The 26970-nt window shown below is 43.0% G+C and overlaps 1 protein-coding gene across 2 annotated transcripts in view; it reads left to right on the top strand.

The window, feature by feature from the left end:
• Positions 1–17473, top strand: part of kiaa1549la (KIAA1549-like a) — a 258910-nt gene extending 241437 nt beyond the window's left edge. For both annotated transcript variants that reach the window (XM_073049878.1, XM_073049879.1), the window contains 2 exons: positions 4163–4308; positions 7673–17473. In XM_073049878.1, coding sequence (XP_072905979.1) covers positions 4163–4308; positions 7673–7936 — 410 coding nt within the window. In that variant the 3' untranslated portion in view covers positions 7937–17473. The remainder of the gene's footprint in view (positions 1–4162; positions 4309–7672) is intronic.
• Positions 17474–26970: the final 9497 nt, after the last annotated feature.

Genomic DNA, 26970 nt, shown 5'->3' on the forward strand with positions numbered 1-26970 from the left:
TCTGCACCTTCGATCATCTAATGAGGACTGGCCCACGGACCTCCAGTTTCTTCCCCCTGTAGTCCATAATCAGCTCCTTGGTCTTGCTGACATTGGGTGAGAGTTTGTTATCGTGTCACCATTCAGTCAGATTTTCAATCCCCCTCTTGTATGCTGATTTGTCACTGCCTTTGAATCAGCTTATGACAGTGGTGTCATCAGCAAACATACAGTATATATGGCGACCAATACGTACTTTGATAATAAATTTACTTTGAACTTTGAACTAGACAAAGGGGAGAAGGCATCACAGTAGCATAGTGGTTCAGGTGACGCTGTTGCAGCTCAGGGTGTTGAAGAGTTTGGAGTTCAGTTCCAACGTCCTCTGTAAGAAGTTTGTACATCCTTCCCGTGAACTTGTGGGTTCTCTGTGTGTCCACCGTTCAAAGATGTACCAATTAGGCCAGTTGCTCATTGTAAATTGTCCTATGATTAGGCCAGTGTTAAATCGGTGGGTTGCTGAGTGGTGTGGCTCACTGGGCTGGAAAGACTGTATCTCTAAATAAAATAAATAAGTAATCTCTGGCTCTCCGCCCACCAGTTCTGGAAACTCACATCCGTCAAGTTCAGAACTGATCTGCAATGATTCCATTACCCCGTTCTGTCACCATGTCACTTGATGCTCCTAGAACATAGAACAGTACAGCACAGTACAGGCCCTTTGGCCCACAATGTCGTGCTAACCTATATAAACTATAATTTTGGGTGGCAGGTGGAGATATGTCTCTACAAAAGGAGGTGTAAGGAACTTCTTCCCTGCGCTGGCCTGGGGGTCACCCTTGGGCAAGGTGTAGCACCTGCTTAGTCCCTGATCAGGATGACGTGAATCCATGGGGGCAGGTGGGGGGTGGTCATATGAGCAACTGGTGCAAATCGCAAGTCCTGGTTATGTGACCACTGACGCCAGGCAGATAATCTTTGAAGAATATTGAGAATGTCTGGGGTCACCTATTTTGTAAAGACACAGCCCAGAAGACGACAATGGCAAACCACTTCTGTTCAAGAATTTGCTAAGACCAGTCAGGGTTATGGAGAGACCACGACCATCTGCGTCATATGACATAGCACATAACGAACAAACCATTAATGTAACTGTTCCTCTCCACCCAGCCCAAAGCCCTCCATTTTTCTTGCATTTATGTGTCTGTCTAAGAGTTTTTTACAGGTCCATAACATGTCAGCCTCTCCCACCACCCACCGCAGTGTGTTTCAGGCACCCATCACTCTCTGTGTTAAAATAAAACCTACCTCTGATACCTCCCCTATACTTCCCTCCGCATACCTTAGACGGCTGTGCTCTGGTGTTAGCCTTTGTCGTCCTGGGAACAAACGTCAGGGGCTGGTTGGAGAAAACTTAATTGCTGAGCTTGTCAGGACTTTGTTGCCAACCACAACAGAACCGAGAAGGTACAAACTAACCCTGATTCAGAGTGTCGTACAGTGTAGCAACAGGCCCTTCTGCCCATCGTGCCCATGCCACCCCTTTCTCCCATCTACAGTCGTCCCGTTTACCCACATCAGATCTGTGGGTTTGGCTTTCTCTGCCTTGCCGACGCAGTTACTTGTCCAGTTCCTGTGAGAGTCCCCATCTCCACCAGCCCCTTCAGTCTGTGTGTGCCAAATTCTGCCCGTCCTCCCCTAGCTCAGACGAATGGCGTGCAGCAGGGATTGGTGCTGGCTCCGTTGTTGCTTGTCATCTATGAAAAAAGGGGCAGGAAAAGGGCCAGTAACATCATGAAGAATCCCACCCACCCTGTTCATGGAGTGTTTGTCTCAATCCCATCAGGGAGGAGGCTACACCAGGACCACCAGACTCAAAAATGGTTACAAATAGACATTACTAGTAGGCATTATAATTTTTTAATACATATTTACAGCTCTGTGGGGTCGAACACTCCGAATAATTTTTTTTTTTACATATTGTAATGGTCGGCCTGGAGTTTTGTAGTGGGAGGGTGGGGAGGACACTAACTCTATGTGATTTTATTTTGGGTGTTGTTTCCTTATTGTTATGAATTATATATTTGATATGCTTATTTTGCACTGTACTAATCTTCATTTTGTAGTTGGGTTTTTTGTTTGTAGTTATTTTGTAGAAACACAAAAATTAATTTAAAATTTTTTTTAAAAACAGTTACTTTCCCCAAGCAGTAAGGCTAAACAGCACCTCCACCCACTAACCCACCCCCCTACACCAGCCATCACTGCTTTATCATTTCCCGTCAGTCACCTTGTGTATAGACACTCCTGTGCCTAGTGTTGAGGAAGCAGGGGTCTGCAGAAGGGCTGAGAAAATGGTCGAAGAGGTAGCAGATGGAATGCAGTGAAGGCAAGTGCATGGTCGTGCACTTTGGCAGTAGGAATGAAGGCATAGACTATTTTCTAAAGGGGGAGAAAATTCCAAAATCAGAGGTGCAAAGGGACTTGGGAGTCCGTGTGCAGGATTCCCTAAAGGATAGCTTGCAGGTTGAGTCGGTGGTGAGGAAGGCAAATGCAATGTTAACATTCATTTCGAGAGGATATATTCCTGAGGCTTTATAAGGTACTGGTCAGACCACACCTGGAGCATTGTGAGCTGTATGGGCCCCCTTATCTAAATAAAGATGTACTGACGTTGGAGAGAGCGCAGAGAAGGTTCACAAGGGTATGAGTAGCATTTAATGGCTATGGGACTGTACTCACTGCGGTTTAGTATGGGGTTTAGGATCTCATTGAAAGCTATCGGATATTGAAATGCCTAGATAGAGTGGGTGTGGAGAGACTGTTTCCTATAATTTGGGAGTCTAGGACCAGAGGGCACATACGTTGCCACAGACGGGTGTGGAGGCCAGGTCATTGAGTGTATTTAAAACAGGTTGATAGCTTCTTGATTAGTCGGGGTATCTAATGTTACAGGGAGAAAGCAGGAGAATGGGGCTGAGGGGGATAGTGAATCAGTCATAATGGAATGGTAGAACAGACTCGATGGGCTGAATGGCCTAATTCTGTTCTTGTGTCTAATGGTCAATAATATGGCAGCAACTCAATGCATAAAAGCATTCAAATGCGGTCAAGAGGTTCAGCTGTTGTTCAGTCCAAACATCGGAATGACTCGAAGTGACTTTGACGATGGAATGAATGTAGGTACCAGACAGGGTGCTGATCTCCTGGGATTTTTACACACGACAGTCTCTCGGTGAATAAACTCCTCTTGGATATCCAGTTGGGTACAAGTTTCGGTTTTAAGCAATGTTTCGATGACAAACTCTGCCACCTTCACCAGGGATGATGCCTAGGCATCTATAGTATGGTGGTATATATACCCCCGTCATCTGTTCCTCCTGATTGGTTAGTCCTCATCCAATCAGGTTCCTGCTGTCCCACCTTGTTTACAATCGAATTTCTTACTTAGAGCGAGACCTTCATCTTTGTTAAAGTTCTACAAAATGACTGTGCCGTGCCTTTTGGGACTGCCTGGAGAAGGAAGCTATTGAAATAAAACTAGGGAAAAAGAATTCTGAGAAAGACGAAGGTCTTGCTCCAAATAAGAATTGGAATTTGATTGTGAACAAGGTGGGACAGTGCAAACCCTGATTGGACGAGGACTAGCCAATCAGGAGGGATGAATGATGGGGGTCTGATTACCACTGGACTGGACATGCCCAGGGATCTGATGAAGATGGCAGAGTTTGTCATTGACACGGCAGTTAAAGTTGATAACTATGCCCTGCTGGAACCCAGAGAAGCATTTCATATAAACCAGGAAAACACTAGGTCCTTTTTCAACAGTCACTAGAGTTTACAGAGAAGGGTGTGAAAAACAAAAAAAAAATCCAGTGAGTGGCAGTTCTGTGGGCAAAAATGCCTTGTTAATGAGAGAGGTCAGAGGAGAATGGCCAGACTTGTTCAAGCTGATAGGAAGATGACAGTAAGTCAAATAACCACACGTTACAACAGTGGTGTGCAGAAGAGCATCTCTCAATGCTCAGCACATCGAAACTTGAAGTGGATGGGCTACAACAGCAGAAGACCATGAACATAATTTTTGGACCTAATGAATAATGAGTGTACATTCTCTCTGCAGTCTTTCAGTCAGAATGCCTGAGGTGTTGAAGGTTCTATTCTGTTTTTTTTCCCCCTGCAGGTAGCTCAGTTCCGGCAGTTTACGCCATCCCAGCGAACAGGTCTGGGTACCCGAATTACTACATCCCAGCCCCTGCATCTTATCGCAACCACGGCTGGGCCCCCTACATCGGTGATGGAGAAGGGCCAGGCCCCTGGGCAGAGAACGTATGTATAAGTAGATCTTTACCAAATGATAGTTAATTCCCAGAGCAACACACACAGAACGCTGGAGGAGCTCAGCAGGTCAGGGCAGCATCTGTGGAAATGAATAAACAGTCAATGATTCAGGCTGAGACCGTTCGACAGGATTTGGGTCGAAGCGTTGACTGTTTATTCTTTTCTATAGATGCTGCCTGACATTCTGAGTTCTTCCAGCATTCTCTGTGTGTGTTTGTGTTGCTCTGAATATCCAGCAACTGCAGAATCTCTTTGGTTAATACCCACTTTTTATTTCTTGTGATCCGGAGAGGGGCCTCTCGGCTCATGTGATGGAATGATCTGTGTGGATGGCATGCAAAAGAAAGCTTCTAAATGCATCTCAGTGCACGTGACAGTGATAAACTGATTGCAATAATAATAATGATAATGTTTAAGAGAAATTTTGATGGGTATAGGGATAAGAAAGATTTCAAGGGACGTAGGCCATCGCAGAAAAATGGGCGTTTTTGACCCTTACCTTGGTCAACTGACTGATGTTCAGAAAGTGACTACACACTAGGCTACAAGATTTTGGAGCAGAATTAGGCCGTTCGGCCCATTGAACTTGTGCCACCATTCCATCATGGCTGATTTACTTTCCCCCTCAACCCCCTTCTCCCGCTTCCCCCCATAATGTTTGTGCCCTTACTAATCAAGAACCTCAGCTTTAAATATGCTTAATGACGGCCTTGACAGCCCTTTGTGGGAATGAATCACACAGATTCATCACCCTTTGGCTAAGGAAATTCCTCCTCATTTGTCTTCTAAAGAACATATCCTTGTATTCTGTTCCTGGACTCTCCCATCCTCTTCACATCCACCCTATTGAGGCCTTTCAATATTTGATAGGTTTTAATGAGATTCCTCCTCATTCTTCTAAACTCCAGTGAGAGCAGGCCCAGAGCCATCAAACACTCCTCATACATTAACTCTTTAATTCTCGGGCTCATTCTTGTGAACCGCCTCTGGACCACCTTCAATGTCAGCGCATCCTTTCTTAGATAAGGTGCCCAAAACTGTTCACAATAGTCCAAGTGCATCATTAATTCAAACTACTTGCAACCTTATCTTATCAACTTTATCAATGCAAACATCCAACTAAGTTATATCTACAAATGAATCACATGGTAGCATAGTGGTTAGCTCAAAGTTTTATAGCACAGACAACCCGGGTTCAATTCCTGCCACTGCCTATAAGAAGTTCGGACAGTCTTCCCATGACTGCGTTGGTTTCTTGTGGGTGCTTCAGTTTCCTTCCACAGTCCAAAGATGTATTAATTGTCTCATGATTAGGCTACGATTAAATCAGGGGATTTCTGGGTGACGCGGCTCAAATGGCTGGAAGGGTCTATCCGCACTGCATCCCAGTAAATAAATATGTAAATAAAGGTCAAGATTTCCTGAATGTTGTTGTTCCTTTCATACCAGGTACTGATCCAAACCACATCTCCCACTTACAACACCGTTCCTTTCTCTCCTTGCCCTAATAATTTAGTCTCCAGAGTTCTCACTGCTCTGCCTTCAAAACCTGTCATTATTTTTTCCCCTTGTAAGTTCTGGACAGTTACACTTTGATTCTGTCGGTTCCAATTTATTGGGATAGTCTGAAATATGGTATTGAAATTGGTGTATTAGTGTCACATGTACTGAGATACAGTGAAAATCTTGTTTGCATACTATTCATAAAGATCAGATCACTACACAGTGCATTGAAGTACCATTGAACACGATAAGTCAATAGCAGAATGCAGAATAATTTGACTTTGGCACTATTTAAGTCACGAGGTGCACTGGCAATATTAGAACCCAAGTGAGGAGTCAAGACAGGCTCTAATGAAGAGGGTGACGAAACTTTATTCATAAAAATTCCAACAGAACATCGATAGCTTGGCTGAGCAGCACCATGAGAAGTAACATTCTCAAAGCTAGGACCCCATGATTATCACTAATCAGGCATCCACTTAAACAATACAAATAACACAGAATCCCCAAGCCTATCAAAGTAAACTTAGTAAGTTTAAACAGAAAGCAACAGGAGACCATATTAGAAAAAGTAAGTCGCTCGAGAAAAACACAAGGAAATCTAAAACAATTACCAATTCCCGTTGAACAACAATTAGTCACTTCAGGTGCTCTAAAGACCTCAGTGCGAAATGCTCCCCAGCACTCCACACAGGCCCAAAGAGATCATTACATCTCATTTATTTTTGTAACTAATAGTAATTTTTATATACTATTGCACACAAAACAATAAACTTCATGACATACGTCGATAATAAATCTGATTCTAATTCGGATTCTGCCATCAGATTTCTGAATGGTCCATGAACTCATGAACAGTAATTCATTATTCCTCTTTCACATTATCTATCTTTCTGTCTGTCTATCTGTCTGTCTGTCTGCCTTTCTATCTATCTATCTGTCTGTCTGTTTATCTTTCTGTCTGTCTATCTGTCTGTCTGTCTGTTTATCTACAAACATTTGTATCTGTCTGTCTTTCTATCTATCTGTCTCTCTGGCTGTCTGTCTATCTTTCTGTCTGTCTGTCTGTCTCTCTGTCTGTCTGCCTGTCTATTTGTCTGTCTGTCTGTCTCTCTGTCTGTCTAACTATCTACCTATTTATTATCTGTCTACCTATCTATCTATCGGTCTATCTTTCTCTCTATCTGTCTATCTATGAACGTATCCAGCTATATGTAAACTGTGGTAGTTTTTATATCTTGCACTGTACTGCAGCCACAAAACACCAACTTTCACGAGGAATATCAGTGATAACAAATCTGATTCTGAGCTGATCTGTCACGGTGTGCACGGACAGATAACTGAACCCAGATGCAGAGGAACAACACACTCCTATGCTGAGACAGCAACAAGAAGTTTATTCATCAGAACTCCAATTAAACTTCGGTGGCTTGTAAGATGAATCATTCTGAAAATACGTGTGTAGGCACACATACTGCAATGTGCTAATTGGGCGTCCACTTTAAATAACCACATTAGGTGAAAACCCGTGCCAGTCGCAATTAACTTGACAAGATTATACAGGAAACACAAGAGCTTAACAACTCTAGTTAAGACAGCAATTAGTAAATACGGGTGCTTGAGAAACTTCGCAGCCCAACGCTCAACAGCTTGCTGCAGAGGCCGCAGGGGTCATGACACTGCCATTAGATTTCTGAGTAGTCCTTTGACCCATGAAGCGCTGTTTATTTATTTTGCATGTTATGGTAATTTTTATATTTTTGCACTATACTGCTGCTGCCAAGCAACAGGTTTCACGGTGTGTGTTGGTGTTGATAAACCTGATTCTGATTCTGAATTCACTCTTCAGGTGACCCTACCGGGTTATGTGGAGGCCTTCCCTCACGCTCGGTACCCACATTGCTCCCCGCCTCGACAGTACAGCCAGACGCAGCCTGCCCACCTGCCTCGGCACGGCCCCTCCACCGCCGTCTCGCAGCAGAGCCTGGCTGACACGGAACCACCCGAGGCTCCCTACAACAACATCTCCACCACCGCCTTGGTGAAGGCCATCAGAGAGGAGGTGGCCAAACTGGCCAAAAAGCAGACGTGCATGTTTGAATTCCAGGTGTAATGATGCTCTCCGGGGTAATGTCCCACCAAGAGAACCGCTAGACACTCTTCCTCCCGCAGCCACTGGGAGCAGCCCACAGACCTCTGACTGGCTCGCCTTGGCTGAAATAACTCTGCTCTGGATTTGGGCCATTGTTTTAACGGAGAGAGTATACAATTGATCGGGTATTGGTTGCTCTGGTTCATCAGGAGAACCTCCTCCAACTGACGTTGTGTTTCATCTGGAAAACCATAAGACACTGGAGCAGAAACAGGCCATTTGGCCCATCGAGTCTGCTCTGCCATTTTATCATGGCTGATTTATTATCCCTCTCAACCCCATTCTCCTGCCCTCTCTCTGTAATCTTTGACAACCTCCGCTTTAAATATACCCAATGACCTGGCAATGAATTCCACAGATTTAACACCCACAGGCTAAAGAAGTTCCTCCTGATCTCTGTTTTATTTTAAGGGGACGTCCGTGTGTTCTGAGGCTGTGCCCTCTGCTCCTGGACTCTCCCACGATGCTGTCGTTTGGTATGAAGTTTAACCTGAGCCCACTGTGTTCCTAGAACCTGTATTAACTCCAGTGAATGCCCAGGAGGTGGTCTTTGCTGTAAAGAGGTGCAAACGTTTGAAATGTCAAGATGCCTGACCAGGTGAAGGCCGTCACTCCGCCTGAGCTCTGAACACGCCTGTCAGGGGGCGGGAGATCAAGTTTCTGCAGGTTCCAAGTCCTGGTTATCTGATGTTCCCAGCCAATCTGCTCTCCAGCTAAACCAACATTCCAGAAACTCTGATTGCGGGTGAGAGCAAGCTGTGCCCCGATGCCACGGCCTAGCGAGACGGTCCTCTCTGGTAACGGAAGTCCCGCGTCTGTCTGATGCCACGGCCTAGCGAGACGGTCCTCTCTGGTAACGGAAGTCCCGCGTCTGTCTGATGCCACGGCCTAGCGAGACGGTCCTCTCTGGTAACGGAAGTCCCGCGTCTGTCTGATGCCACGGCCTAGCGAGACGGTCCTCTCTGGTAACGGAAGTCACGCGTCTGTCTGATGCCTCAGTCAAGTTTGAGATGGAGATGAGAGATTAATTTTATACATCAAAGAATCGAAGCATACGGTGAAACGAGGATGTGCTGGGGGCAGTTCTGGTCCCACAACTCGTTAACCCTAACTTGTACATCTTGGGAATGTGAGAGGAAACCGAAGCGCCCAGAGGAAACCCACAAGATTATGGGGAGAACAAACAAATTACTTACAGACAGCAGCAAGAGTTGAACCTGGGTCATCGACGCTCGCTGCAGTAATATTACACTTCGGGGCTATGCTAAGGGTCTACCTGTCTGACAGAGATGGTGGATTGTGTGATGATGGCATTCCTTTGTAATGTGGCAGGAGGGGGCCCTGCAGCTAATGGACAACTGTTTCCAACGATCGATTCAACGCTCGTCACTGTAAATCCTGTCTCCTCTCATCATCAGAGGTCTTGTACTCATATGAAGATTAAACCCTCCTCATCAAACATTGGCTTAGACATGATGGTGTCCTGTGCCACTGATTAAGGGTAATGATGGATCTCAAAGGCGAGGGGGAGAAGTTTGTACCAATGAGTGACTATTAATATTGGAAATGGGGGATGATGTAATGAATCAGCACTTGACTGACAGGACAGGCTGGAGGAGGTGAATGGCTTTCAGCTGTTCCCCGACACTCGAGGTGAATTTACCTCACATGGTAAACATTAGTTACTTGACGTATATTGGGCTCAAAGAGCCGCAACATTAACACTGAAAGATCAGATTATTTGTCACATGTACAGTGAAACATATAGTGAGATACAGCATTTGTATCAACGACCGTCGCAGTCTGAGGATGGTCTGGGGGCAGCTTGAGAGTGTCGCCATGCTTCTGGTGCCAGCATAACACGCCCACATTTCACTGAATGAACCGGGGTCACTGGCACTGTAAAGTATTGCGATAACCTCTACACTACTGTACCGGCATCTCGCAGAGATACTTTGTACAGAAGGTGTCTTTTCATGTAAGGCTTGTTAAGCCACCGTTTTTCGATGCCGGTGTGGACCAATAGTTGTTCTGTGACTCTCTGATGGTCAGAAGAGTGTAATTGTTCTGGGTTTTACAGTTGTATTCCTGCAGTCAGTACGATTGGTTGCAGTTCAGTTGTTTTCACCAGTACAGCCTGATTGTATCACGCAGCGAATTCGGCTTTTAATTAATCATTTCACTGAGATTTCACTTGGGTGAAAGAAGAGTGGCCCCATCGCAGTGTTAATCTCCACCGTTTCATATTCTGCTGACAAAGTGGTGTAGCAGAGAGTGCAGATACACTCAGTGGCCACTTAATGTTAAATTTCTCCTATATCTAATAAAGTGGCGGGCACCAAGTGTACGTCCATGGTCTTCTGCTGCTGTAGCCCACCCATATCAGGGTTCGACATGTAGTCAGAGATGCTCTTGTCACACCACTGTTGTAACGTGTGGTTATTTGAGTGACTGTCACCTTCCTGTCAGCTTGAATTAATCTGGCCATTCTCCTCTGACCTCTCTCATTAACAAGGTGTTTTCACCCACAGAACTGCCTCTCACCACATGTTTTTTTACTTTCTTGCACTATTCTCTGTAAACTCTTGTGCATGAAAATCCCAGGGGATCAGCAGTTTCTGAGATACTCAAACCTCCCCATCTGGCACCAACAATCATTCCACTTTCAAAGTCACTTAGATCACGTTTCTTCCCATTCCGATGTTCAGTCTGAACAACAACTGAACCCCTTGGCCATGTCTGCATGCTTTTATGCATTGAGTTGCTGCCACATGATTGGCTGATTAGATATTTGCATTAACGAGCAGGTGTACAGGTGTAAAATGGCCACTGAGTGTAATTACCCACAGTGGCATCAATGTGAAGGATGGTGTTAAAGTTGATTTATGAAGAAGATGGCATGTATGGTAGTCTGTGCTTCCCAGTAGATGGAGATGTGGTCTGAAATCTTTAGCTTGGACCAATATTCAGAGATGCATGTTGGGGATAGACATGGAGAAATAGGAACTGGAGCTTGGTCACGGGGACCACACAGGATTTACCGAATCGCGGAAACCTACGGTACACGTGGAGCATTTGGTCCGTTGTGCCCGTTACCCAGAACGATTGGTGTTGGTTTATTATTGTCATGTGTACCGAGATACAGTGAAAAGCTTGTCTTGCTTATGTCCATACAGATCAGATCATTACACAGCACACTGAGGTAGAACAAGATAAAACAATAACAGAACGCAGAATAAAGTGTAACAGCTACAGAGAGAGTGAAGTCCATAGAACATCGTACATTACAGCACCATACAGGCCCTTTGGCCCACAATATTGAGCTGACCTTCTAAGATCAGTCTAAACTCCCTCCTAGATAGCCTCCCATTTTTCTATCAGCTATGTGTCTATTTAAGAGTTTCTGAAATCTCCCTGCTCCCTATGTGTCTACCATCACCCCTGACATAGCATTCCACACACCCACTGCTCTCTTTGTAGAAGATTTACCTCTGACATCCTCCCTATACTGTACTTTCCTCCAATCACCTTAAAATTGTGCCTTCTTGTATTACCATTTACACCCTGGGAAAAGATCTCTGGCTTGTCCACTCCATTCAGAGCAAAAGTCTTAGGCACATGTATATCTCTAGGGTGCCGAAGAATTTTTGTATAGTATGTCTTTCCTATTATCACATAGCACTTACTACTACTGAGATAATTCAAAGCTGAATGCTCATATTTCTGTTTTCCAACCACCTTCCTATTTTAACCAATATGCAGTACTGTGCAAAAATCTTAGGCACATATATATACCGTAGCTAGGGTGCCCAAGACTTTTGCACAGTACTGTATGTCTCTTATCATCTTGTACACCTTCATCAAGTCAATAACTAATAATTGTGGATGGGGCAGAGTTTACTAATTTGCAGCCAGGAAGTTTGGCGTTCAGCTGTCTCTTCCCCCTCCAGGTTCCCTTGGTAGGTTGTGTATTCACCAGTCTTGCGTTTAAAGCCAGCACCTGCTTCCACTGCCTGTCAGGGCTGGGAATGGTGGTGAACCAGCCAGATGTAGAGACAGCTGTAGTTCAGCTCAACCCATCCCATGTCTAGCAATAAATGGCAGGAACCCAGTAAACACCCAACATGTCCTGGATAGACCACAGAGCAGAGTTATGCTGGACTAATTAGTAATCACATGTCCAACTAACTAAAGCAATGCACACAAAAAGTACTGGAGGAACTCAGCAGGTCAGGAGAGGAACCTAAGGAGAGCAGTATCTACGGAGAGGAATAATGAGATGGTGTTTCAGACTGACACCCTTTATCAAGACTAGAAAGGAAGGGGGGAGATGCCAGAACAGGAAGGTGGAGGAGGGAAGAGGAGGACAAGCTAGCAGGTGATAGGTAAAGCCAGGTGGGTGGGGGAGTAGTTAAACTAAAAGCTGGCTGGTGATTGGTGGAATCTTTTCTGGTGGTGATTGGTGGAATCTCTTCTGGTGGTGATTGGTGGAATCTTTTCTGGTGGTGATGGATGGAATCTTTTCTGTCTACACATTGTTCATATTCTTCCAATTCCTACACGTTCATGTGCCTGTCTAAGAGCCTCTAAAATGCACCTTTACCTCTTCCATCTATTATCTCCCACCTTTTTACTTCATTCCCCCTCTCCCCCATCACCACCCCTGGCAGCACATTCCAGGAATCCACCACTGTCTCTATAAAAAACGTGCCCAGCACATCTCCTTTGAACTTCACCCCTCTTACCTTTAATACATGCTCTCTGATATTAGACATTTTGACCTTGGGATAAAGGTACTGGCTGCCTACTCCATCTGTGCCTCTTAGAAACTTCTGTCAGATCTCCCCTCAGTTTTTGTTGCCCCAGAGAAAAGAACCCAAGTTTATCCAGCCTCTCCTTATAACACGCACCCTCTAATCCAGGCAGCATCCCGGTAACCCTCTGCACCCTCTCCGAACCTCAACATTCTGTTATAATGGGGTGACCAGAATCATATGCAACAATCCAGATGCAGCCTAGAGTTTTATAAAACTGCAACATAACTTCCTGACTGCTGAACACAATTTTTCAGCCAATAAAAGTGTTCATGCTATGTGCCTTCTTCACCACAGTATCAACCTGTATGAACAGAGTGTAGCCAACCAAAACAAGTTGTATGTCCTGGTTCATTATGTCTCGGTGGTCTGTCCCATGGGTGTTTGGTTTTGACGTGGCTGTAAGTGTGAGCAAGGGCAACCACTTTTGACTCTAACAGGACATATAACTTCGCACTGTTTTCTCCACATCAACCTACTGGCCCATCCGTCTGCAACCCTTGAAGCTGTCTGCTTTCTCCATCCGAAATGGGTTGGGTGGGGATTCATTTGAAGGTGCTTCAGGAAGCAGATCCACTCTGGTAGATAGAATGTCCCTCGGACTCCACCCACCACCAGGTTCTTCACCCGAGGGAGCTTGAAGCTCTATAAGTTGCAAATGGCTGAAAATACCAACAACACCATCTATTGCTGCCGGACCTGCTAAGTGTTTCTGGCATTTTCTGTTTTTATTCTGGAGAAAGATTTCAAGAAACAAAACCTAATGGAAAGTTGTCCTTCAAGTTTTGGTATTACACAGAACAGTGTATTACTCCCCCCTCCCTGCTCCCTGCTCTTCCCTCTCCCCTTCTCTCTTTTTCCATTCCTCATTCTGGTTACTCTCACTCCTTCTCCTCACCTGCCTATCACCTCCTGGTTTCTACCCCTCCTTCCCTCTCTCCCATGGTACATTCTAACTCTCCTGCTTCTTCAGCACTTTCCCTTTTCTACCTGTCACTTCATAGCTTCTTACTTCATCTCCACCCATCCACCTTCCCACCCTTCCCCCAGCTTATACTCGTTCCCCTCCTCTCTCCTCCTCATTCTGCCTTCTTCACCTTCCTTAGGCAGAGGTTTTCTCTGCCTAAAACGTTTCCTCATTTCCCCCGCCAGTCAGGCAGAAGATATAAAAGCTTGAAAATACGTACCACCAGGTTGTAGGGTCTCAGCCCAAAACATTGACTGTTTATTCATTTCCGTAGAGGCTGCCTGACTTGTTGAGTTTCTCCAGCATTTTGTGTGCGTTGCTCAAGATTTCCAGCATCTGCAAAATCCCTTGTGTTTATAATGGATTATTCACGTCTCAGAAAGGAAGTAAGGTAAAAGAAGGTTTAAAGGAGATTTGCAGTGCAAGTTTCTTACACAGAGAGCAGTAGGAACATGCTGCAGTTTCAATTGTGATGTGTAAGAAGTTTTTAGTCAGACACATGAGCAGACGGAATGGAGGATATGGACCATGTACAGACAGATGGGATAAATTGAAAATGGCTTTATAATCAGTATGGACATTGTGATCTGAACAGCCTGTTCCAGTAAAATGTCCTTAAAGTATATCGTGTTGACATAACTTCCTGCTGAAAAACTTTTAAAGGAATCAATTCCAAAGGGTGATTAATTCAGATAATTTGTTCAGGGAACTGGCCTGATCAGTGGTCCAATTACCCCTTCACCTTCCAAACAGGTCATTCTGCAGCTGGCTGAGGATCCTATAGGTGATTAGGCTCCCTTAAGTATTTGTTGTGGGTGTGAAGACCCCCATGGTTTGTGTCCAGCACAGAGCTTTTCCTGTACAGTACTTCAGATGGAGGGGAATGATTGTGGAAAAGACTGGACTTTTACCCTGGGGAAAAGACTGTGAACCCAGAAAAGTACCTCACGAAATAGGGTAAATCTTAGAAGAAGGCAGCAAGTGAAAGACAATTAGATTTACAAACCATTGGATTGATATGACGAATAAAATTCATCACAAAACTACAGTGTGGTGACTCAAAGATTTTTATTTTATATTTTAAACTTCACCCCATGCAGGTGAAGCTTGGAGTATCCCAGGACCTGGATTTCAAAGGGCAAAAGATCTCACCCTGAGGCATTGTTTATCATCCTCCTAATGGAGCAGGTTTTCTGGTCACTGTCATGTTAAGGTGGTGGGATCTTGCTGTGCGCTGCCATTAAATTACATTCCTATATCACTGTTCTTGGGACATTCTGACGGGAAAGATAGTGACAAACATGTCTCTTTCATGTTTTCATTAATAGAATGTGATTTGAAGATTGTATTGGGATTTCGGGACAATGTGAGCAGTTCCAGTCAATGCTTATCCTGAAGGATTTGGGGGGGGGATTAAGGACCGGGTGCAGGTAGACAGGACTAGGCAGAAGATCATGGACTGGATGGGGTGGGGTGGGGGGGAAGGTCTGTTTCTATGCTATTGTACTCTGTAACTCTATGGATTGTTCTCTTAACTTACAATCAAGAAGACAACAAGTATTGATTTACCAGCACTCCATGGTGGCAGAATTGCTATTCTGTCTGACTCCATCAAGGGCATGTGACCAGTCTCCTGATTCAAGAGTTATGGAGTTTCTTGGCCTCTGGAATTTTACCTCAAGCTCCAACTTCACAGAGAGTCATATGGAATGGAAACAGGTCCACGTCAACTCAGTTGTCAATCTGAGCTTGTCCCATTTGGTCCATAAACCTTTCTTGTCCATGCACATGCCCAAACGTCTCCTAAAACATTGTAATTGGACCCACCTCTACCACTTCCTCTGGCATCTCATTCCACATCTCCACCATTCTGCTCTGGGGAGAAAGTTGCCCCGTAGATCGCTTGTAAATCTTTCCCCTCTCACGTTAAACCTTGGTTTAAGATTCCCCACCCTGGGGAAAAGACTGTGACCACAGAAAAGTACCTCAGAAGGAAGCAGCAAGCGAAGGACAAATGGTCTTACAAAATGATAGTTCGGTAGGACCGAACAAAACTTCCATCAGAAAATCACTTAGCTTTGAATGAATTCACTCAAATGTTTTACATTATGTTTTAAAGGTACTTGGAGTACTGTGTACAGTTTAGGTCACCCTGCTTTAGGAAAGATGTGGTTGAACTGGAAAAAGTTTACAAGGATGTCGCCAGGACTAGAGGGCCTAAGTTGTAGGTGGAGGTTGGTGAGGCTAGGTCTTCATTCAAAGATTTGAAACACACTTATTATCAAAGTGTATGCGGTATTCAACCCTGAGATTTGCCATTCCGCAGACAGCCACGAAATAACAAAACGTCAGACACCCAATGTGTGAAAAAAAGAGTAAATTGTGCAAACTGCAAAAAACACAATTTTAAGCATCAAATTTATTTCTTGGACTGTAGGAGAATGAAGGGTAACCTGAGAGAAATGTTTAAAGTTATGAGAGTCTTAGATAAGGTGTTGGTAACAGTCTTTTCCCCAGGGTAGGGGCAACCAAAATATGGGGGCATTGGTTTAAGGTGAGAAGAGGAAGATTTAGAAGAAACTGGAGGGGGCAACTTTTTCACACAGAGTGTGGTGAGTATATGGAATGAGCTTCCAGAGGAAGTGGTTGAGGAAGGTACAGTAGTATCATTGGATAGGTACATGGAGGGATATGGGCCAATGGCAGGAAATTGGGACTAGCTGGAAGGGCACTGTGCTCAGTGTGGACTGGTTTGACTGAAGCGCCTATAATCTGTGCTGTATTGCTTTAGGACTCTAAAGACTAAAGAATGCCAGAAGTGTTCAGTAGGCCCACCAGCATCTGTGGAGAGCCAACAATTCAGGTCATTGCTGTACTCTTGCGTCTGAGGAAAGATGAAAGGTTAACCCTGTTTCCCTCTCTGCAGATGCTGCCTGACCCATTGTGTATCCCCAATATTTTAATTTGAGATTTCCAGCAAAAAAGAATAATTCTATTTTTTTTTTTGTTTTAATGGTCTGCTCTGCCACTAAGATTTGTGAATGAGGGACTATCCCACAAAACCAATTGGGAGTCTGTCATATTGAAAACAGTACTTTCCAGCTCCTTGTGGAGACAGATATCTGTGATTTATTAACGTGCTGTTTCTGAAGGTGGACAGCCCAGCCCAAGTTGCATCTTTAAGAACACCTTCCAGAGCCATTTCTTGTTGTGGCTGAAATCACACAACTTATTTTTAAATTTCTCCTGTGTATATTTAAAACCCCAGTTGACTCTTTTAAATGCCAGTTCAAAACCTATTTATTTAACCTTGCTTTTAACTATCATAATTTTGTCTTTTATTTTCATGTTTGCACTTTATCCCATTGTAATGCACTTTGAACTACATTGTATCTATAAAACTTGCTCTGTAAATAAGTTACTATTATTGTTATTATTAAATTTGATTCCTGGATACTGGCGTCAGTCTCAAAGTGGGAAAATGCTCATCATCAACAAATGCCTGGGATTTTGTAATCTGTTTATGACTCTGCAAGTTAAAGACTTTCTGGGAACCAGGACTTAGCACCCAGAGCGAAGCTGTATAACACCGATGCTTTTTACTCAACTATGGACCTGTTTTAAACTCCACCATCATTCTGTGCTGTTGTTTGTCAGTTTTTCGCATTCTCCAAGTGAACCGTTAATAATGAAAATATAATTCTGTTGTTTCAAAACAAGAACCAAATAAATAATATTGTCTAAAGATTGAACTTTGCAAGTGTGTGTGTGTGTGTGTGTGTGTGTGTGTCTGTATCTGTGTCTGTGTGTGCGCGCACATGTGTTTGCACGTGGCTGTTTTTAGTTCTCCATTTACTTTCTGATCTCTAGGGTTTTCCGGAAGTCAGGGATGACGAGCAGTTTTAATTCCAAGATTTCAGTTTATTTTAGAGTACAAACAAACATACAAACACTAAGCAAACTAAATAAAGAGCTGAGAAACAATGGTAAGAGGCGTAAACTGTAGATGTGAAGACAAAGCCTAGATGGCACTTCTGAAAATTCCCTCACTTTTATAGATAAGACATTCCTTAGACAGGAATAAACTAGTCAGTAAGCTACATAATTAAACAAATACAGTGGCTATACTTCAATAGGAGTTTGAAGAGATTTGGTATGTCAACAAATACACTCAAAAACTTCTCTATAGATGTACCATGGAGAGCATTCTGACAGGCTGCATCACTGTCTGGCATGGAGGGGGCTACTGCACAGGACCGAAAGAAGCTGCAGAAGATTGTAAATCTAATTAGCTCCATCTTGGGTACTAGCCCACGAAGTACCCAGGACATCTTCAAGGAGTGGTGTCTCAGAAAGGCAGCGTCCATTATTGAGGACCTCCAGCATCCAGGGCATGCCCTTTTCTCACTGTTACTGTCAAGTAGGAGGTACAGAAGCCTGAAGGCACACACTCAGTGATTCAGGAACAGCTTCTTCCCCTCTGCCATCCGATTCCTAAGTGGGCGTTGAATCCTTGGACTCTACTTCACTTTTTAAAATATACACTATTTCTGTTTTTTGCGTATTTTTTAATCTATTCAATATGCATATTCTGTAATTGATTAATTAATGAATTAATTTCTCTATTATGTATTGCATTGAACTGCTGCTGCTGGGTTAACAAATTTCACGTCACATACCAGTGATAATAAACCTGATTCTGATTCTGATTCTGAAATACATCATGTGGGTAATGTGCTATTATGTAGTCAATGAAAAATGAGAAAGTTGATAAACTATTAGTTTAGCTGCTATACCGCTTTCTGCCAGTGAGTGGGGATGAGCCACCACATACTATGAGAAATACATGAGAATGTTAAAATCTTATGAAAAATATTATTAAGAACAGTGGTTTCCAATAGTGTGCATGTGTGTTTGCATTTATATGCCATACAGTATATGTGCTTGTACATGTGATGTGCATGTGTGTGTGTACACACAGGCATCTGTGTAAATATAGGTAAGTCTCCATGTATGTGTGCAGTACGCATGTGTATGCACACTTGTGTGGGTGTACGTGTGTGCATATATGTGCATGTACTTTGTGTGAGTCCGTAACTGGGTTAGTCCCAGATTTCAGCTGACACTCCCGGTACTGTGTCCCTGACCCGTTCCATTCCCATTTCCATCCACTTGGCTTCAAGTAGAGTTATGGGTAGAGAATTCCAACGATTCCCACCTTTTTATTTTGGTGTCTTCCCCCTTCCTTTCAATCCCGAAGAAGAGTTGTGAAATTTGGTAACTTTGCAGTCGCAGCTCACTACAATACATAATGACAGGGAAAAAACAGTGAATTGCAGTAAGTGTGTGTGTGTGTGTGTGTGTGTGTGTGTGTGTGTGTGTGTGTGTGTGTGTGTGTGTGTGTGTGTGTGTGTGTGTGTGTGTGTGTGTGTGTGTGTGTGTGTGTGTGTGTGTGTGTGTACATACATTAAGTAGTTAAATAAGTAGGGGAAAATAGAAATTTTAAAAAAGTGGTGAGGTAGTGTTCAATGTTCATTAGGAAATTGGATGGATTCAATACAGCCAGACAACAAATAGATACATGGCTCCCACAAGTGGAAAGCTAGGACACAGATGTAAAGGGAAAGGGTTGGACAAGAGATGTGAAGTGATAGGTAGAATCAGGGTAGGGTCTGTGATAGGCGGATGGAGGAAACTAAAGATTAAAGATTAGCTTTACTTCTGACATGTACGTCGAAACATACAGTGAAATATATTGTTTGCAAAAGCAGCTGACGCTGCCTGAAGATATGATGGGGGTAGCACACAGGCGGTGCCACGCTTCTGGTGCCAACAAAGCAGGACTACAACTTACTTATCCTAATCCGTACATCTTTGGAATGTGTGAGGAAACCGGAGCACCTGGAGGAAACCCACACGGGCAGGGGGAGAACATGCAAACTCCCAGCAGAGAGCGGTATGAATTGAATCCTGAAAGCGTCAGGTGAATCAGAATTAGAAATGGATTTATTATCACTGATAAATATAGTGAAATCAGTTGTTTTGTGGCAGAAGTCGAGTGGAGTTCCTTATCACACCTGGTTCGGCATCATTCTTGCTGTTTCTTTAGCGTTTGTCTGTTTTTTACGAGGCCGAGTTGCTAGCTTGACACTCCACCCAGCCCGAATGGAAAGCGTGCATGGAGCCGGCTGGATTCAAACCCCACTTGCCTACAAGTCTGGTACAGATGCCACTATACCACTGGCCAGCTGGCAGCAGCTGAGTGCAAAACATAAATAATTACTAAAAGTGACAATTATAACAAAGAAATTGTCTGAGAGAGGAATAGCAAAGTAGTGTTCATGCGTTCATGAACCATTCAGAAATCTGATGTCAGAGGGGAGGAAGTTGTTCCTATATCATTGAACGTGGGTCTTCAGGCTCCTGTACCTCCTCCCTGAGGGTAGTAAAGGGAAGTGGTCAGGTCTCAGATGTGAATGGTGTGGTCCTTAATGATAGAGAGAGAGTGGAGATAGGGACTGAGGCTGGGAGGTGATAGGTGGACGTGACAAAGGGCGGCAGATGGTGGAATCTGGTGGTAGAGGAAGGTGGAATGTGGAACCAATAAGGAAAGTGGTGTAATAGATGAGAACAGTGGAGGGGAAAGAATAGGATGGGGTTTGTGGACTATCAACAGAGAGTGAGGGTGGAGGAGAGTAAAGGTACAGGGTGATGGGGGCTGAGGTGGGTTTTGGAGGAACTGGGTAGGTCAGGAGAAGAGAGAATAGGGACAGCAGAGGCAACATAAAGTTATGGGGCCGCCACAGTAGGAGGCTGCAACTGCGGTGCGACATGTTTACATAGGCACCTTCCATCTTCAGTGGCAACACTGAAACTTGGAAGGGAAAAATGGAGGAAAAGTGCAATAAAAAGAAATAATGTTTCTGCAGGGTAGAATAGAGCATGGGTTTCTTTTAGCTTTATAAAAAATGTATAAAATGAAACAAAAATAATCTCTCTGCTGTACAATCCTTTGAAAACCTGTGGGGGAGCCTGTGTTCTATGCTCTCTGTGTACACTATATGAGACTTCAGTAATAACATAGAAACATAGAAAACCTACAACACAATACAGGCCCTTCAGCCCATAATGCTGTGCCAATCATGTACCTACTTTAGAAATTACCTAGGATTACCCATAGCCATCTATTTTTCTGAGGTCCATGTACCTATCCAGAAGTCTCTTAAAAAACCCTGTCGTACCTGCCTCCACCACCATTGCCAGCAGCCCATTCCATGCACTCACCATTCTCTGCATAAAAATCTTACCCCGACATCTCCTCTGTACCTACTTCCAAGCACCTTAAAACTATGCCCTCTTGTGCTATCCATTTCAGCCCCAGGGAAAAGCCTCAAAGCCTCTCATCATCTTATACACCTTTGTCAGGTCACCTCTCATCCACCGTTGCTCCAAGGACAAAAGGCCAAGTTCACTCAACCTATTCTCATAAGGCATGCTCCCCAATCCAGGTACCATCCTTGCAAATCTCCTCTGCACCCTTTCTATGGCTTCCACATCCTTCTTGTAGTGAGGTGACCAGAACTGAGCACAGTATTCCAAATGTGCTCTGACCAGGGTCTTATATAGCTGTAACATTACCTCTCGGCTTCTAAACTCAATCCCGTGTTTGATGAAGGCCAATACACTGTATGCCTTCTTAACCAGAGAGTCAACCTGCGTAGCAGCTTTGAGTGTCCTATGAACTCGGACCCCAAGCTCCCTCTGATCCTTCACACTGCCAAGAGTCTTACATTAATGCTATATTATACCTTCATATTTGACTTATCAAAATGAAGGACCTCACACTTACCTGGTTTGACCTCCATCTGCCACTTCTCAGCCCAGTTTTGCATCCCATCAATGTCCCTCTGTAACTTCTGACAACCCTCCACACTATCCACAACATCACCAACCTTAGTGTCATAAGCAAATTTACTAACCCATCCTCATCCAGGTCATTTATAAAAATCATGAAGAGTAAGGGTCCCAGAACAGATCCCTGAGGCACACCACAGGTCACCGGCCTCCATGCAGAATATGTCTTGTCTACAACCACACTTTGCCTTCTGTGGGCAATCCAGTTCTGGATCCACAAAGCACCTTGGATCCCATGCCTCCTTACTTTCTCATTAAGCCTTGCATGGGGTACTTATCAAATGCCTTGCTGAAATCCATATATACTACATCTACTACTCTACCTTCATCAATGTGTTTAGTCACATCCTCAAAAAATTCAATCAGGCTCGTAAGGCACGACCTGCCTTTCACAAAGCCATGCTTACTATTCCTAATCATAATCATATTATGCCTCTCCAAATGCTCATAAATCCTGCCCCTCAGGATCTTCTCCATCAACTTACCAGCCACTGAAGTACGACCCTCTGGTCTATAATTTCCAGGGATATCTCTATTCCCTTTCTTGAATAAGAGAATAACATCTGCAATCCTCCAATCCTCCAGAACCTCTCCTGTCCCCATTGATGATGCAAAGATCATTGCCAGAGGTTCAGCATTCTCCTTCCTTGCTTCCCACAGTAGCCTGGGGTGTATTTCATCCAGTCCTGGTGATTTATCTAACTTGATGCTTTCCAACAACATCAGCAGATTCTCTTTCTTAATGTCTCTATGCTCAAGCTTTTCAGTCTGCTGTAAGTCATCCCTACAATTGCAAGGTCCTTTTCTGTATTGAATACTGAAGCAAAGTATTCAGTAAGTACCTCCGCTATTTCCTCCAGTTCCATACACACTTTTCCAGTGTCACACTTGATTGGTCCTATTCTCTCACATCTTATCTTCTTGCTCTTCACATACTTATAGAATGCCTTGGGGTTTTCCATAATCCTTCTCATGGCCCCTTCTGTCTCTCCTAATTTCATTCTTAAACTCCTTCCTGCTAGTGTTACAATTTTCCAGATTTTTAACATTACCTAGTTTTTGAACTTTTTGTGAGCTTTTCTTTTCTTCTTAACTAGATTTTCTACAACCGTTGTGTTACATACCCCGTGGTATCTTGTGACTGTCACATGACCGTGATGTAATTGAGTCTCGGCTGGGCATGATGAAATGGTCTTGTGATGATGGAGTGATGTAATTTTCCCGCCAGTGAAAGGTCATGTGATGGCCTGTTTCAACAGGTAGAAAAGGAGAACACATTGCTGTGACGCAGGTCAGTTTGTGGCTTAATTCATCAGTGACTCTGTTCTGCTGCATTTTGTTTTAAAGTGGAATTTTAATTTCTACTGCAAGAATTGTTGTGCCGGCAGTTCTGGAAATCACTGCCAGTTAAAGTCCAGTCGGAGAGTGAAGAATTATTAAAGTTCGGGAAGCTGAAGGATCGATTAAATTTGGTGTTAGCGGTAATACAGGATCGACGTTATGGAATCTTCATTCAGAAGGTAGCAATCTGCACCCACGATGGTCCCTGCTGTAAGAGCAGAAAGGACTGGGGCAGTGAGCTATTCACCAAAAGGAAAAGGTCAGTCCATTTAAGCCCTTTTTATTTCCTTCATCGTAAATCCTTTGGGCAAGACATATTTCGACTGGGATAAGCAGTAACATCACGTTGTAAGAGAATTTATTACTTCAAGGAAAGTCTCTCCTAATTGACTGTGTAAATCATTTGGACTTTTGCATTTACTACTTTTAAGAACTGTGTTCGCATTTCTTGTTTTAAGAACTGTTCAAGCTGCCATATAGCAGCCGACTTCCAGTTAAGTTAGTTGTTTGTTTACTTTTGGGTTTTTTTGAGCAGTGTTTAATAAAGGTTTTATTTGTTTATTTAAAAACCTGTCTCAATTCCATATTCATTGTTGCCGTACCGTAACAGTTGTACATCACGGTTCCTGTCCCTCTCTCATTGGAACATACCTATGCAGAACGCCACGCAAATATCCCCTGAACATTTGCCACATTTCTGCCGTACATTTCCCTGAGAACATCTACTCCCAATTTATGCTTCCAAGTTCCTGCCTGATAGCTTCAGATTTCCACTTATTCCAATTAAATGTTTTCCTGACTTGTCTGCTCTTATCCCCCTCGAATGCTGTAGTAAAGGAGATAGAATTGTGTTTACTATCTCCAAAATGCTCTCCCACTGAGAGACCTGACACCTGATCAGTTCATTTCCAAAAAATCTTAACACTAGAAATATCCTATTCTGATGCAATCATCTACTTCATTTGGCATGTTATTATGTTTTGCATTCAGATATATTTTTCTACACACTATGTTGTAATGTGTGGTTATTTGAGTTACTGTTGCCTTCCTGTCGGCTTAAACCAGTCTGGCATTCTCCTCTGACCTAACCTCATGAACAAGGCTTTTTCACCCACAGAATTGCCGCTCACTGGATGTTATTTGTTTTTCATACCATTCTCTGTAAGCTCTAGAGACTGTTGTACGTGAACATCCCAGGCAGGGGTTCCTAACATGGGTTTCAGGGACCCCTTGGTTAGTGGTATGGGTCCTGGCATAAAAAAGGTTGGGAACTCCTGACCTCAGGAGATCAGCAATTTCTGAGATACTCAAATCACCCTATCTGGCACCAACAATCATTCCATGGTCAAAGTGACTTAGATCACTTTTGATCCCCATTCTGATGTTTGGCCTGAACAACAACTGAACCTCTTGTCTGTGTCTGCATGGTTTTATGCACTCAGTTGCTTTACTGTCGCATAATTGGATGGTTAGATATTTGCATTAATGAGCAGGTGCACAGGTGTACCTAATAAAGTGGCCACTGAGCGTATATATCCTGTCAGAGTCACCTTATGTACAGACACTCCTGTGCCTAGTGTCACTTTATATACATACGATCAGTCTGTGTATATGAGCTAATCTTACGTATTTATACTTATTGTGGTTTTTTATTGTGTTCTTCATGTTTATCGTGTTTTTTTGTGCTGCATTGGATCCAGAGTAAAAATCATTTTGTTCTCCTTTACACCTGTGATCTGAAGAATGACAATAAACAATCTTGAATCTTGAATTTTTATTTAATATTCTGTCATGAACTTATCCATGGGCATTGAGAAATAAACCACTCATATTTCCAAGCATAGACATTTTACATTATTTTTATGTTGAATATTCCAATGATATACAGTTTCAATAGCTCCATGAATTTGCTTACACAGATCTCTTTTTCAGTGTTTTCTCTATCTGTTAACAATTCTCACCCATTAAATGCAACACAGATCAAATTGTCTTTCTTTCTCACATACTCTATGATGAAATGCTTTTTGCCTTGTTATCAAGAGAAATATGCAGACATAATTCTAATTGAAGCCTCAGAATTTTTACCTGTATCAATCTTGGGCCACAGCAATTATTCACAAGGATCTGATATATTAACTTTTACCCTGTTTATTACTTTGATTGCGTGGCAGCCAATCTTTAAAAATAAGTTGATTATTACTGGAAAACAGCTTGAATGATATCACATATGTGTGGGAAAATTGGCGATCAGAATGAATTTTTATTTATTTGTAATTCACAGGACACAGTTGTCTTCAGTCATGCCAGCATTAATGGCTCCTGAGCTGGTTAATAGTCTATCTTATCGGTCGGTTAGTTAGTTAGATCAATCAGGAAAGAACTGTAGATGTTCTTCCTTAAACAACATAAAGAAGCTAAGTTGGTTGGTTAACTCATCTGCACCAGTGTTTTCTGATTTTAGGCTTTTCAATTCATAGATTAATTTAATTAATTGAAGTTAAAATGCCTAGCTCCTGTAAAGGGACTGGAATTCACATTTCCAGATGTTAGCCCATTAATGTAATCACAAGTAACTGTTTTGCTATAATCTGAGGAAGGATGAAAGGAGCCAAGTCCAACTAGCCTCCAGTATTCACACACGTTTAACACCAGAAACCCCCTCCCCTCCCATGAACCAACATTGATTGCATTGTACTCCGAACACTCCAATTAAAATGGCCCAGTGCATTCCGTGACCCGATGCAATTAAAACCTTTCATCCCCATCTGTATCACTTCTGGCAGTGGAAAAGATGGCTGAAATGCCTAAAAATCATACCTGAATGCCGGGGATGTGGGGATATCATAATGAATAAGTAGACCTTTCAACACAGACTCCAGCTGAGCATCACAGAAAACCATTAGTTGAAACCAATGTACTTGGTTCAGTCAGTGTTAAGTATTCACAGGCATCCAAAGGCAATGATCTCTGGGGGAGAATCCTTTCAAAGGAAATAGGACTGGCTTTCAATTGCATAAGGTGAAAATATGAGGAAATGATTTAATCTTTTATTACACAGAACAAAGTTTGTCTCATTGAAATAATGGAAACTTAAACCTTCTATAATTTCTCCAAGTATTTCCCCATGCCCTTGATGTCCAGCAAGAGTCTCATGCAGAGATGAGGAAATGGGAAATGGAAGAGAGAAGAGCTTCCACAGAATGGAATTGAGTAATAGATTAATTAATTGTGCAGGATAACTATCCCCATGGCCTCCTCCCTTCCTACCACCTGCCATATAGATCCCACTGAAGTGTCTCGTTACAGCAAAGGGTTTTACCACAGATCATGTGTGTTCAGACCATCTTGCATCTAGACACCCTGGTTTCAGGCTGCTAACTTACACTGTTATCATAGAATTTCCCAAATTTTCTGAAATTAAATAATAATCCTTCAGACAACAACATGGTTAAGAGGAAAAGAAAGAAGATTTTTCTTTAACGCTCTTCTTTGACTCAATTTCTTTAAATATTTAATAAAATGGAATTAATGAAGGTGGGGCAAGATGTCATGAACTAAACCTTCACAAAAGTCGATCATTCTTGGTCTGTGAAAGAAATCAGATACTGGTGGATCAAGCTAGCCGATAATTTGGTCTGGAACACACGTGATCTGTAGTAAAACCCTTTGCTGTAACATTCTGTCTGAGAGCCGCTGGGGGATATGCACTGTGTGTTCGAGACGGGCCCCATATGAGATTCAAAGAATACAGTAAAATAACATCTAACTCAATTCAGCTCAAGTTGAGTAATTATACTGAAATATCTTATTTAGTGAATTGATGATTTATAGTTACAAATATGGAAAAAATAATCCTAGCAGTAATGAAGTCTGATTTAATGTTTTATATATTAGCCCCTGTATTTAATGTCTTTGCAGACTGGTCAACAAATGGAGCTGAGATCTCTTCAATGGGAAGG

Source organism: Hemitrygon akajei, chromosome 6 (assembly GCF_048418815.1).
Source record: "Hemitrygon akajei chromosome 6, sHemAka1.3, whole genome shotgun sequence".
NCBI classification, from domain to species: domain Eukaryota; kingdom Metazoa; phylum Chordata; class Chondrichthyes; order Myliobatiformes; family Dasyatidae; genus Hemitrygon; species Hemitrygon akajei.